The 14,232-nt window shown below is 35.7% G+C and overlaps 3 protein-coding genes across 4 annotated transcripts; 1 reads left to right on the top strand and 2 right to left on the bottom strand.

Annotated features, from left to right (window-relative positions):
- The first annotated feature begins 1,608 nt into the window (after positions 1-1,608).
- Positions 1,609-3,151, top strand: LOC143562991 (ras-related protein RABD1-like). Of its 2 annotated transcripts, none has more exons than XM_077050647.1 (8): positions 1,609-1,663; positions 1,752-1,824; positions 2,107-2,154; positions 2,261-2,308; positions 2,416-2,487; positions 2,573-2,704; positions 2,803-2,906; positions 2,984-3,151. In XM_077050647.1, exons 1-8 carry the CDS (start codon positions 1,650-1,652, stop codon positions 3,066-3,068), a joined length of 576 nt encoding a protein of 191 aa, XP_076906762.1. In that variant the 5' UTR covers positions 1,609-1,649; the 3' UTR covers positions 3,069-3,151. The 2 variants fall into 2 exon arrangements, with proteins under 2 accessions (XP_076906762.1, XP_076906761.1); XM_077050646.1 differs by having other exon boundaries at positions 2,573-2,728; positions 2,984-3,149.
- A 1,054-nt stretch (positions 3,152-4,205) lies between these two features.
- On the bottom strand, positions 4,206-7,340 carry LOC143563008 (ras-related protein RABA2a). Its single transcript, XM_077050659.1, has 2 exons — positions 7,173-7,340; positions 4,206-4,828 (listed from the first exon to the last, which is right to left on the bottom strand). Exons 1-2 carry the CDS (start codon positions 7,335-7,337, stop codon positions 4,349-4,351), a joined length of 645 nt encoding a protein of 214 aa, XP_076906774.1. The 5' UTR covers positions 7,338-7,340; the 3' UTR covers positions 4,206-4,348.
- A 1,834-nt stretch (positions 7,341-9,174) lies between these two features.
- LOC143562989 (C-type lectin receptor-like tyrosine-protein kinase At1g52310) lies at positions 9,175-12,042 on the bottom strand. The gene is made up of 5 exons (XM_077050644.1): positions 11,977-12,042; positions 11,830-11,884; positions 10,858-11,253; positions 10,210-10,780; positions 9,175-9,898 (listed from the first exon to the last, which is right to left on the bottom strand). Exons 1-5 carry the CDS (start codon positions 12,001-12,003, stop codon positions 9,373-9,375), a joined length of 1,575 nt encoding a protein of 524 aa, XP_076906759.1. The 5' UTR covers positions 12,004-12,042; the 3' UTR covers positions 9,175-9,372.
- Positions 12,043-14,232: the final 2,190 nt, after the last annotated feature.

The following is a 14,232-nucleotide window of genomic DNA, read 5'->3' as shown; positions in this document are numbered from 1 at the left end:
CTTCTGTGTAGCAGATCCATTAATTGTCATCAAATTACTTGATTACATAATAATAATAATGTAAGCGCATGATTAGACGGAGATTTTAACCTAATTACATAATGCATGTAAGATCAAACACATAGCAACTGAAATCATTCATAATAACAAGTCAAAATCCATGAATTAAAGCGTGAAAACGAAAATGAATTGCAAAATAGAGGAGAATTAGAACCTAGAAGAATCAGTAGATGAGAGAGTATGACGTGAGATTTTAGTTTAGGGATCGGAAATAATTGAATAAGGAATAGAAAGGTGGAATGGAATTGAAAAGAGATGACTTACAAGGGTAGAAGGTGAATCGTGGATCTTGTTGTTGTTGGTTAGGATTGAGAAATGGAATTGGAAAAGAAAGGGGGGAATTGAAATGAAAATGGAAAACCTAAAAGAAGAAGAAGAAAGAACAACTTTGTTGCTGACAGCCTGTCGCCAGCATTACCATTAGACCAACCAACCAATTTCATATAATAATATAATTACAACAATTTATATATATATATATATATATATAATTTTCTTTTCTCTTTTTATTTTTATTGTTTTCAATTATTGGATTTTTGTTTTAAAACTCATTAATTAATATAATATGTTGTCCATGTTATTATTAGAAATTAATTCAAAGTTTATAAATAGGCTGGTAGGGTGTAAAAAAGTCTAAGTCGCTCACAAGCTGTTCCAGAGCCGCCGGTAAAAATTTTAAATCAAGTCAAGTTTAAATAAGTTTGTGATCGAGCTCGAGCCTAATAAATAAGCTTATTTAATAAACAAGCTCATGCTCGAGCTTCATTTATTGGGCTCAAGCCGGCTCACAATCTCATTTATATAATTTTATTTATAATATTTAAAATATAGATTTGTAAATTTATAAATTAATTAATAAATAGTAAACAAGTCGAGTTCGAACTTGAAAAACTACTCATGGATCGAGCTCCGACTCAGCTTGTTTACAGCTCTGTAATTAAGAAAAGTGATTCTTAATAATTGAATTATATAATTGGCAATGATAACTGAAGAAACACTAGTCTAACCTTTGGTAGGCTTAGCTTAATGTCTCACCCAAGAATTGCTTAGTACCAAACCTAACCCCGGGTGGGCTTAGATCGGTATTTTCCGGTGAAGATAACAACTATTCCGGTCGCCGCTGGCTGTCAACCTGCACCACAGAACACCGTGAGCTCGTTACGAGAAGAGGAATATGGGGTTCTTCTCCTAACCACACTCCGGCGTGAGAATCGGTATGGTAAGTAGTGGATATGCTTAAGGAGAATGAGAGAGTATCGAATCCCTTTATCGTTGTTCTACAATTAATAAATCGTACACACTCTCTAGCTAAACAAAGAAACAACTACAACGAATGTACACCGACGCAACCACCTGCCTAACATTTAGTTACCTTTGAATTAATATAAAATGAAAGGTATAACGGGAAATAAGAAAATGTGTAATATAAAATGAAAGGTATAACGGGAAATAAGAAAATGTGAGTCATCCTCTCCTCTCCGTCTTTTTGACTCGTCCATCATCATCATCATCATCATCATCATCATCATCTTGTTTGAACTCAAAACCAAACCTCACTCTAAATCAATCATCCACCGACACCAGCAACAATGAGCAACGAATAGTCAGTTTCCATTTCATTTCTCCCTTCAATACAATTTCACTATAATAATAATAATAATCTAATCTAATCTCCTTTTATTTAATTGCAGCGATTATCTGTTCAAACTCCTGCTCATCGGAGACTCCTCCGTCGGTAAATCATGCCTTCTTCTCCGATTCGCTGTACGCTTTCAACTCATTTCTTCTTACACACTTCCATTCCATCTTCATCATCATCCGATGGAGGCTTTTGTCTAATTAAAACTCTAATTCCTAGGGTTTATGTTGTGTACTCATCATATATTAATTAATTGATTTCTGTGCAATCATTTAGGGAAATGAAATATAGCTTTATTTTATGTGCACATCAGATATTGATTGATTGCAGTAATGTTTAGTATTACTATGTTTAAGAATCAGTAAAATGTTTAATTTGCTTTTTATGGTTTATTATTTAACTTTCAGGATGATTCTTATGTGGATAGTTACATAAGCACAATTGGAGTTGATTTTGTGAGTTTTTTTCTTTTCTTTTTATGCATATGTGTTTATGTTAACATTATTACTTCGAGGCTTGTGTGTAGTTTAGGTCGCGCTAATTTGTATATCGATAATGCAGAAAATCAGGACCGTTGAGCAGGACGGGAAGACAATCAAGCTGCAGATAGTGAGTACACATAAAAACATATCCTTTATTTGATAATTTATGGATTGAGTACTTTTATATCTTGTGGATTTTTAGGATAGCATTATAACATCTTCATCTTGATCCAGTGGGATACTGCGGGTCAGGAGCGGTTTAGGACAATAACAAGCAGTTACTACAGAGGAGCACATGGAATAATTGTAAGAAGTATTGTTTTTCCAATCATTTTTGAGTAATCATATTGATAAAACAATGAAGTTAGTCGTTTAAAAAAATTTGTTTCAGATCGTGTATGATGTTACTGAGATGGAGAGCTTCAACAACGTGAAGCAATGGCTGAGTGAGATTGATAGATATGCAAATGAATCGGTCTGCAAGCTTGTTGTTGGAAACAAATGTGATCTGGTTGAGAACAAGGTTGTTGACACACAAACAGCTAAGGTAATGACGCATCGTTATAACGTCTCGGTCAACCCTTTGGTCAAAGCTATCGTTTAACCCTTGTTGACTTGCAGGCGTTTGCAGATGAACTTGGGATCCCGTTTCTTGAGACCAGTGCGAAGGACTCTGTTAATGTGGAACAGGCTTTCTTGACAATGGCTGCTGAGATAAAGAAAAAGTAAGGTTTTTTGAACTATTAGTTGCAGTCTCGAGTTTTTAATATTTTATATTTATGTTGATTGTTTGGATTTGTAGAATGGGTAACCAGCCAGCGGGTGACAAGAGCACAGTTCAGATCAAAGGGCAGCCGATTGAACAGAAGAGCAACTGTTGTGGTTAATATTGTTAAGGTTCACATGACTGGTAAAAGTGTTTGTAAAATGTTGCACCTTTTATATTTAGTTCTGTGAACATTAGTTCTTTGTATCATTTGTTTCAACTTCTGGTAAAAAAAACCCTGAAACTGCTTTTCTGCATCAGTTTGTTTCTTTTACATTTTAAAATTGTTAAGTGTTGCTAATATACTGACACTGTCAATAAAAATCCTTTTTCTGAATTAAATAGATTTCAAGTAATTTTGGTTGACTTTGTTAATATCAAACATAATGAATCAGTTAGTGGGGCAAGTATTTTGATAGTATCTGTATAAAATCTGTTTTCTGAAATAGTTAGATTACTAGTATATTTTGGTTGACTTTGTTGTGATCAAACATGAATCAATCAGTTGGTGTGGCAAATATATTGATACTATCTCGATAAAATCTATTTTCTGAATCAAGTATATTACAAGTATATTTTTGTTGACTTTGCTGAAATCAAGCATGAATCAATCAGTGTGGCAAGCAAATGTATTGATGCTATCTCAATAAAATCTACTTTCTGAATTAAGTATTACAAGTATATTTTGATTGACTTTGTTGAGATCAAACATAAATCAATTGGATTAATATAAATGGTTTAAAATTGTTATCTAGGAATATTATGGTTGTGCAATGCCTCTTTCATAAGCAAATACAGTTGTATTGGGGCAGCAATCTGTGACACTATATGGAACACTATACGAAATAAATAGGTTTTTAGTTGGCATATATAAACTGTTTATGAAATGGATGGTGTTTGAATTTACCTGTTTGATAAACGGGTTATATATACGTGTTAACTTGCTTAACTAAATTAATTAAACAAGTTGATCCATTCAAGTTGTTTTAAGACCTTTTTGACCCATTTATTACTACAGAGTTACAACCCGCTAACTCGTTTTTACAACTTGATAACTAGTTTAGTACCCGCTTGACTCGCTTAGATAAATACATTTCACGGGGCCGTAAATTGGAATGAGTACGGTCTAAGGTATTTGGGTTCACCATTTCAATCTGACAAGAATAACTTCTACAGAAATTTGAGGTGCAAATGTTAGAAAACCAATATTCAAAGATAATAGAAAACATGCAGATGAACCACACAGAAAAAGCATGAATGAAACCACATATAACAAGAAATCAATATTAAAACCAAAATCAACTAGAATCCATAACCACCTCGTGATTTAACCAACCACACGAGAACCAAAAATACATAATTCAACACAATAGAACACAAACAAGTTTCTAACCAAAACAGTTAGGAAGAACAACAGGCCTTCTTTGCATTACCCTCTTGTGCTCCAACAACAAGCGTCTCACCCTGTTTCACACTAGCAGGTCCTGGCTCACCAGCCGAAATAGATTTCTTGCTAATAATCCTGTATATCTCACCAAGAATTGTTTGAAACGACTTCTCAACATTTACAGCTTCTAAAGCAGATGTTTCAATGAAAGAAAGACCTTCTCGTTCTGCAAAACTTTGTGCGTCTTCAACAGCAACAGCCCTAAGATGTTTCAGATCGGTTTTGTTACCTATAAGCATGATCACAATATTGGCATCTGCATGGTCCCTTAGTTCCTTCAACCACCTGCTTATGTTTTCAAAGGTTGTTGGTTTAGTGACGTCATAGACCAGAAGTGCTCCAAGGGCACCCCTGTAATATGCACTGGTTATTGCTCTGTATCGCTCTTGTCCTGCTGTGTCCCATATCTGAGCCTTTATTGTCCTTCCTTCAACCTGAAGATGAAAATTTAAAATTCATGATAATGATTTTAAAGCGATATGATACTGACGTGGCTAATTTAGCTACAGCAGTACCAAGAAAAATCAACAATGAACCCAAAAAAAAGAATAATATAGGCATCACAGAGATAATTCCAAGCATATATTGGTTCTCAAAAGCCTGGGGAATATGTGGCAAATTCAATCACTTTAGGTTTGTTTGGGTTATGAAGATTGATCAAATAACATTTGGCTAAAAAGAGAAATTGTCAAAACGGGTCGAGTCTAAAGTCGCGCGAAGGGTATTTTGTTTTAATGCATACATCCTCTTGAATCTCCTTATTACAAAATGATATAGTGTTGTAATATTAATGTAAATGGACTTAAAAATGGTTTGGGGTCAATACTCAACACAGGCCAGTTTAACCTGCATTAAAAGGTTGCCCATTTTGACTCATTACCCAATGTCCATGCAGGCCCGGCTCCACGAAAGCAAAAAAAATTTTAGGCCAAAGGCGAAAATTTTTTAGGCCTTAAATAAAAGGAGTATTTGTTGGGTTTAAACAATTTAATTTTAATATGGGCTTAATTGGTTATAATTCAGGTTATGTAAAAAACTTTTATATAAAAATAGGATTAATCATGTCTCATATGAGACTAGAACACATAACCTTTTGGTTGGGAGTAATACCTCTTTACCACTAGACCAAACCAATGTTTATGCAAATGAGTTTAAACACTAAATATACATATTGTTTTAATAAAAATACATATAAATTAAAAAAAATTCGGGCCTAGCGAGGTGTCGGGCCTGTGGCCGTCGACCACCCAGCCCCCCCTATGGGCCGGCCCTGCGTCCATGACCTGCCCGTGTTCCAATCTCAATGCTTATCCCAAAATGAGATTGAGCAAGAACAAGGTATGAAGGTAATCACAAAAGTAAAGAAGTCTACACTGACGTGACGAGATAACAGGGGTTTGTTAATGCAAATGCAACTTAAAGTAATGTAATGAATTGGTCATAAATTTTGTCTTTGGTGAATTCAAATGTACCATTTTGTTAATAGTTACACAAAGAGAGTTTGAACCCACAACAATATGCACAAGGGCCACTTATGGTTGGACAACATTATAAATATTTTAGGAACTATTTATCCAGATTTAAGAAAAAGAGAGAGTACATATAGATGGAATAGTGCAAACATTAATTACCTGCTCTGGGTAGCTCTAGTCTGTACTACTGTACTATGCATGTGCATACAATTTTAACAACTCAAGAATGTACATTAATTGACTGCATACAAGAACTCACATCACATGGCTTAGAAAATTGATATAAGCCAATGGTCCATGCTACCCTACTCAGACTGAGACATATTTACGCTTATAGATTTGCATGAATCCTATGATACTAGCTTACGCCTAAACAGAATAGACACATAAGGGGGATATAATCTACCATGTTTTAGTAAAGGCAGTAGACCAAAATAAACAAAAAAAATATACAATCATACAACTATTTCAAATGTAGTAATTAATACTATTCAGATTTCAGTACGGTGCATACGAGCCTAGCTGCTCGTGAGCTAATAGAGATCGGTTCGTTAAAAACTCGAATCGGACCGGGCTTAAACGAGCTTGATCCCGAGCTCGAGCTTTTGTATAGGTTCATTCAGCAAACGAGTGTGAGCCTGAGCCTCACATATCGAGCTCGTGTGAGCATTCTAATTATACAAGTTTTGTTTAATATATTAATACAATAACTATTATTATATATAAAAAAAAGTTATAATAATTATAAGCATATATGTAAATAATCATAAAATTATAGAAATAAACCAATTAAAAAATTAATAAATAATAAACGAGCCTAGCTTGAGCTTGGCAACTACTCACAAGTCACAAGTCTAGCTCGAGCTTTAGAAATACAACCTTAAATTATAACAAACCGAGCTCTAGCCGAAGCAAGCTCGGGCTCGGGCTCAGCTCATAGTTTGCACCCCTAGATTTCAGTACATTTCAACTAATCACATAAAACAAATCATTCAAACGAAACATTGAAATTAAATCACTCGGTACTAACTGTAAATTCACATTTTCAATTCTGAAAGACAGATCACGGAATTCAGTTAAAACAGGGACAGATAATCAATAGATTTACGCCAAGCGAGATTGATTAAAAGCAATCGCACAATCAATTTCACAGAATTCTGGATCTAACAACACAATTACGCATAGATACAAGTTATTAGTGCATCAATGCATCATAACAGTTGATAATAATAATAACATCACATAACTCTAGGAGATCTAATAATAATAATAATGAATAAAGTGTAAGGAAGGAATTAGAGGTTACTTGTAGAGTACGAGTAGCGAATTCGACTCCGATAGTGGATTTGGATTCCAAACAGAACTCATTTCTGGTGAATCGAGAGAGGAGATTGGATTTACCAACGCCTGAATCGCCAATCAATACGACTTTGAACAAGTAGTCATACTCTTCGTCCGGTCTCCTTGCCATCTTCTTCTCACGGATCTCCGCTTCTTTCTCTCGCAGTCGATCACGCAGTTGATGTGGAATCGGTTGTTCGATTACGATACGAGAAATTTGAACCCGAATCGGATCCAAACAGCTAATATTTTAGAAGATGGTCCCTTCACTATTTGCTTATCTGCACTTTCAGTCCCTTAAGTTTTAATTTTTGTAAAGTTAACCTTCTAGCAGTATAACAATTTCTTTAATATTATGATCCTTGTTGTAACTTCTTTTGCACAGTTTGGTTTAGAAGTGGCACTGTACATGCGTATAAGTTGTATGCAGGCGCAACTCGACATCCGGAAGGTGTGATTCTAGTGCATAGTTAAGCGGAACGGATGCACTAAGGTTGTCCCACGACCTTAAGCATTATCGTGGAGAAAAAAAATTTGGTATGATTTGGGCATGTACCAGTAGAGTTGCGACCTATGACGTAAAAACCGAGACTTGGATTGGGATTTTATTAAAACCGTATCTAAAAGAACGAGTTTCTAGTGATAGTGGATAACATATAGAATAATCAAAGTCTCGTAAAGTATTAATTAAGTATATACAGAAACTTAGTTATGATCATTTCAAATAAGCGTTAATCAAATTATGTCTTCTACAGATCTAGTTATGCCAACGATAATTCTAATAAAACATAACTAGTATATATTATCTAAGGGTTTTGTGTTTATGGAGAGGTTGAAGGGTCATGGAGCCCTGCCAAGTCAGCATGGTGAGCGCTAAGCACTACCACATAGGGGTGTGCATTTGGGTAAAGGAGCACAAGCGTGAACTAAATAGCGGGTGTGTAGGGCATATATTATCCATTTTTTTTAATTAGTGCAAACAAATTATTTCACTTCACTTGCATTTCACATTTCACCTCACCATAACACATGTTTTTTGTGTAAAATGTGAAATCTCTGTGATCTATGTGTTGTCTAAGTAACGAACTCACATCTCACTTTCACACTTCTCATAACATATAGTCTAACAGAAAGAGTGTACATTAATAAGAATTCAAACTCAGCCTCAAGGTGAAGGCTAGTAGTGGTTAGCCAAAAGTCAAACTCTTGGGGCCTGGTTACTTCTAAAGCAAAGCCTCAACCATGGTCAATTTTCTCTTTTGGTGGTCACTATAAATCAATAATGACAGGAGGACATGATAATGAGAGATTCAAATTGCCGGTGTTTCAATATACCAAATTACCCTCCACCATGTGGTTTGACAATTATTTTAAAAGACATGCCAATACACCATGACTAAGCCTAGACCAATACAATCAAATTTTGTAATCATGATAATAAGCAAATCTAGAACTTTATTATAAAAAGGTAAAGGTTTTGGTTTAAGGGTGAGTATGCAACATCTTTTTATTTTTTCTTATGTTACTTTTAAACCTTTAAGATAAAAAAAATTACCATTACAGCATCTAATGAAGGTTAATGATCAAAGCGGGTTTGACTCGGCTTTTTGTTGGCTAAGTTTTGCCTATCAATCAATATACATAAAGGTGAAACTTTTATCAACATAAAGGCGCCTAATTCGTACGTTAATTTATGCATGCTAGATATTACCGTTCTTAATACTTTGTCTATCATGTGCTTTAGAGCTTTAGAATTATTTGTGTTAGGTAGAGTATGAATAACATTTGCCATTAAGACTATCGAAACTACGTAGTATAAAACTTGTTTAGCTAATGCTGGTTCAATTTTTATTGCTGATGGAAAGGAAGCTTTGTCTTTAATCTATCTAATTTCAAAAGCCTAACTAGCTATCATTTATTAATTGCACATGTACTTTTAATTTAGATCAAAGAAGTTCTTCACGGACTTAAGGTTAAGAAAATAGCATGAACTACAGCGTTTTAAAATGAGACACCCTAATGGTACAACAAGGCCAATGCTAATACAGACAATGTTTGATAATAAAAGCATTTTGCCACATAATATGGGTAACGATAATCATCCTAAACTTTATCATTCCTTAAATTCGATCTAATAAACATATGACACCACTTAAAACAACCTCCTAAGCTGTCAACTGCTGTAACTGATGGACCACATGCGACATCCTAGGACGCATCGAAGGAACATGTTGTGTGCACGAATACACAAGATCAACCACCTTCTGCACAACCCCAGCTTCCGGCATCCTAGAAGGTGACGTGGAAGAAGATGCAGATATCACAGGATCAAGAAGCTCTAAGTAACGGTGTGACTGGACGAGTGGCGTGGCCCACTCAAAAATGCTCTGCCAACCCACCGAGTCAACCGCTTGAGAAGCCGGTCTACGCCCACTTATTATTTCTAGAAGCAGAACCCCAAAGCTGTAAACATCACTCTTTGTAGTTAACTCGTTTCTGTAGACAAACTCGGGGGCAAGGTAACCGTGGGTCCCACCAGCCATCACGGTCCTACCATGCATCACTTCCCATGGCACAAACTTTGATAACCCAACACCCATTAGATGAGCATTAAAATCCTCATTGAGTAGTACGTTGCTTGCACGAATGTCACGGTGGACAACTTGTGGCTTAACTTTGTCATGCAAGAACCTGTTGTTATTGGTTTAATTTAGTTAGCAACGTCATAAAGTTGTATAAATTATACAGTAAAGTACACGGATAGTCCTTGTGGTACGTCCATATTTCACTTTTGGTCCCTAACTTTCTCCACCACTAATCCAAACTTTTGCATAAACGTAACAAAAATGGTCGCTGACATGGATGGGGGTTAATTTTTTCTGTTAAATTGGTGTAAAACTTTTAATTTTTTTATTTTAACCCCTATCCATTTCAGAGATCATTTACGGATATACCACAGGGACCATCATGTACTGTGTACTTTAAAATTTTAACGAACTTACGCAATCCCCTGTGCAAGGGTCGTGGCAACGTTCATTCTCATCGTCCAATCTAGTGTCCGACCGCCCATAGGAATATGGTGCAACCATCTATCTAAAGGCCCGTTTACCACAAATTCATACACGATGTAACGGTCACCATGATCATAACAGCATCCTTTCACAGGCACTAAATTTGGATGGCAAAGTCTCGCCACCCTCCCGATCTCTGAGTAAAATTCTTTCTTTCTTTGAAAAGTTGACCTTTTTAGCCTTTTGACCGCCACGCGTGACCCGTCCGGTAAAAGCCCGCTATATGTTCCACCTGTCTTGGCATCCCCGATAAGGCGGTTGCCTTCACTGAAGTTCTTTGTTATTGACCTTAGTTCTTCACGCGTGAAGATTTTCCATGATGGAGGGACTAATGCTGACTCAGCATTGATTGATGGTTTTCGGGATTTTTGTCTTCTTTTGCTTCGTTTGTACATAAGGAGCCATATTACAACCGCAAATGTAGTGAAGAGAATTAATCCACTAACTGTTGCGAGTATAATGAGGTATTCCTTGTGACAATGCATATGCTGACATTTGTTCTCTAAAAAAGAATGAAAAAATTATTATATAATAATATAAACATTACTAAAATTTGATCCAATTGGCAATTATGCAAACCTGCAATAAGCATGCATATAGAAGGTAGAGACGTGTTGCATTTATCAGCCACAAGGGATGTGGTTCTATTGGTCAACATAGTACACAAAGATCCTGACTCATCATTGTAATGGTGGAAGCATGACGAATTGGTGCAGGTAGTATTGTCAGACCAATTCCAGTTGACTGAATTGGTTGTGTTAGTGGCTATGCCCCCAATCCAACATTGGTTACTAGCCATTGATTTGGTGCATAGATCGTGAATAAAGTTGAGTTCTGGTAGTGATGTTATTGCTGCAAGGTTGCCATGGTAACTTCTGCAGGTGGTTTCTGACTCGTTCCAAGATTGAGTCTTTTGAATAGACTTAAAGCAGATTGTCTTACTTGATCCAGTGACCCAACCAGGAGGACATGGTGCTGTTGACATAGAAAGCCCACACACAAGATCACAAGTTCAAATCAGTATCTCGAATGATGCTATTTTCTTTATTCCTTTCTCTTTTTTATAACCATATACTTATATTAAGTGCTACTAATGGACGTAGATGAAACTTTATTATAAATGTACAAACTGAAAGAATACTGAATACATAACCAAAACAAAAGGTGATAATCCCACATGAATGTATGCTTATTCGAGGGAAAGTTAAGTTATGACCTTGGTTTTAAAAGGCGCGTCTAAGGCGCTCATTGAGGCGGTACGTTATGTAGTGAAACTTGGTCAATACTAGGGTCTGTAGGAGGCTTATATACAAAAACAACCAAAGCTATGAAGAACTCATGAAGTTTTACTTGATAAAAAGGTTGATACGTAAAACATATGAGAAAGAGACAACTTTATTTGGTTGTATGCAGAGCAATGCCTCAAGCTTATTTAAACGAAGGTTGTGGCAATATCAATGTATGCAAGATTAATTCTGGATACAAGGATGGCAATTGCAAAGGCATTCAATACATACAATTAGTGTAACATAATACAAGCAAGAAGCTTACCTTCACTATGGCTTTCATTTTGAGAAGATACATACAAAATAGACTCATTAGACACCTAGAATAAGAACAAAAGAAGAGTGACATGTAAGCCAATATCTGCATATAATTATTTAAAATAAACTAAACTTCTAGTGGTTAATTACTCACAGCATTTGCAACTTCAAAACCAAGCATCAAGCAAGTAGCCAAAAGCAAAACTCCAGCTGAATGGATCATCTTATTACCTAACAAAATCTCAATTTTAATTAAATCATATTTCATAAACCCCCAAATATTTATTAAAAAGAAAATCAAATGTTAAATAAATAATAAATGAATTCTTAAACGTACGTAACCAACCATCAACAGCGTTATTGTTTATTGGATTACATCTAAACAGAAGGCAAGCGGGCAACAAGCTGCGCCGCTACCCCTAAATTAATTCTCAATGTTTGAAATGGTGGACACAGTTTTCAAACTAATACCAGTAATAAGCAGATATATGAAGAGTGGTTACCTTGAAATTGAAACCCTAGAATCAGGGAATCATTATCGGTTAGATCGAGAAATCGGAACGCATGTAAGTAGAAATTTGCGGGTGTGAGTTGATTATGGGGAAGCAGAGAGGATGAAGAAGAGCTTGAAATGGTTCGTTAATGGCGATCCAAGGAAGGGCATAATAATGGATAATAATGAAGAGGGTAGGGGTAGGGGTGTAGTTGCGAACAAAGGACCAAAAGTCAAAGTCAGTCAATGCTAACAAGTTGCTTTTTTTCAAACAAATATTAATATTTTATTATTGTTATTATTATGGTCCGTTGCTTAAGTTTTGACTTATGAACCATAAGACACGTAACTCGACATTGACTTGTGCTAGAGTTAAGACCGTCCGTTTCGCTCTTAGAAAATGCATTTGATGGAGCTGTTTTATGGGCGTTGTATATCAGCATAGGAGCTTTTTGATTAAAATGAGTGTAGTAGATGGAGCCCCTTCAAATCATTATCCTATTATTATTTTATTATCAAAATAATCAAAAAAACAAACCCACCAATCACATTCCACAATTTCCCCACCTTCCCCCACCCAACGATGTGTAGGAAGCGCTCCCCCTCCAAAGCGCCCCGAGGGTGGTGTTCTCGACGCTTTGGGGGCTTTTTGGGTGGGAAAGTGCCTTACTACACATGGTCTTAATATTCATGGCAAACCATATTTGTGTAAATTCACGTTGAATGACATTTAACAATTGTATGAGAAATTAAGACACATGAAATGAAACAAGATTTTTATGAAATACTTGGTAGCATTAGATGTACATATTAAGAGTGGAACAAATATCTAATTGCATGCCACAAATATCTAATTGCATGCCACGTCAAAAACATGTGAGGTAACATCACATGATCTTATACATTGACATGAGAGTGATATCCACTTTCGATAAAAACATTGAGAGAAAATGATTTTGTTTTGACACCCTCACCTCGGGAAGTATGTATTTCTCAATAGGCGGTCCATGTTTGGGGAAACACAAGGTTGCAAATGGTTTTGACAATTTCGGAGTTGGTGATGGTTGAAGGCAAGGTGGTTAGAGAATGTTGAGAGGAATAGAAATGAGGACCCTCGTGTAGTATTCTAAGAGCATCTTTAAGTTCGACAATGGTGTAAACTCGTTCATCACCATATATGTTGATTTGAATCGTCTCAAACTGCTATAGTAAACAAAACCGGCATAGAAATCATGTACATGATTGAGAAAGATTAGATTGGTGAGAGCTATGAAATGAGAGAGATTTCGAGAGTCGCCTTTCAAAAGTAGACACATTGTTCAATTTGTGGAGTTGATATTTGGAGACGATATAGCCATTTGTTATGGTCTTCCCTAAGTGTGACTAGTGCTTTAGGATTGAGCAATTGACTCTAGTGCTTTAGGATTGAGCAATTGGTGGAGGATGAGCCTTCTTCTTGGTCTTTGTCGTTCTTGTAAAAAGTAAAAACACACAATGAAAAGTGTTTAATACAAAAGAGGAGTGTGGGTGTGTGCCTGCATGAGTAATAATGCTCATATGATGACCAAAATACATGAAAACTTTTAAATGCCACTATTAAACTTTGATAACTTGGTCAATCTTGGTTATTTGATATATGATAATGTAGCTAAAGAATATTATACAATAGGTCAAGTATATTTTTAATCGTCATCATATGTGTGAATGAGTGAAAGCTGATGGGCATGTTCATCAAAATAGAAACATGCACCAATAATTTATCAAATTTTTTTGACCAGAAGATAAACTTATCTTATTTTGTAAAGATAATTGCAATGATTTCGAACAAGAATGTTAGTTCGTTAGAAGTAGTGATTGTGGCCTACATTTTTTTTATCTTTGTACATATAGTAGCAAAGATTTCAAACTAGAATGTTA

Source organism: Bidens hawaiensis, unplaced genomic scaffold, assembly GCF_021521415.1.
Source record: "Bidens hawaiensis isolate Kalapana, Puna unplaced genomic scaffold, B.hawaiensis_p1.1 tig00021192_1, whole genome shotgun sequence".
NCBI classification, from domain to species: Eukaryota; Viridiplantae; Streptophyta; class Magnoliopsida; order Asterales; family Asteraceae; genus Bidens; species Bidens hawaiensis.
The sequence above is the reverse complement of the archived record's forward strand: the minus strand, read 5'-3'. Positions and strand labels throughout refer to the sequence as shown.

What these genes read in the sequence shown, in the direction of transcription:
- LOC143562991 (XM_077050646.1), top strand. An exon ending in GCCTTCTTCTCCGATTCGCT is followed by an intron (nt 1,825 to 2,106) that starts GTACGCTTTCAA and finishes TTTAACTTTCAG; the next exon opens with GATGATTCTTATGTGGATAG. An exon ending in GCTGCTGAGATAAAGAAAAA is followed by an intron (nt 2,907 to 2,983) that starts GTAAGGTTTTTT and finishes TTGGATTTGTAG; the next exon opens with AATGGGTAACCAGCCAGCGG.
- LOC143563008 (XM_077050659.1), bottom strand. Translation starts at nt 7,337, where the DNA reads ATGGCAAGGAGACCGGACGAAGAGTATGACTACTTGTTCAAAGTCGTA. An exon ending in TCGCTACTCGTACTCTACAA is followed by an intron (nt 4,829 to 7,172) that starts GTAACCTCTAAT and finishes TTTCATCTTCAG; the next exon opens with GTTGAAGGAAGGACAATAAA.
- LOC143562989 (XM_077050644.1), bottom strand. Translation starts at nt 12,003, where the DNA reads ATGCTTGGTTTTGAAGTTGCAAATGCT. An exon ending in AAATGAAAGCCATAGTGAAG is followed by an intron (nt 11,254 to 11,829) that starts GTAAGCTTCTTG and finishes CTATGTCAACAG; the next exon opens with CACCATGTCCTCCTGGTTGG. An exon ending in ACCCTTGCACAGGGGATTGC is followed by an intron (nt 9,899 to 10,209) that starts GTAAGTTCGTTA and finishes CAATAACAACAG; the next exon opens with GTTCTTGCATGACAAAGTTA.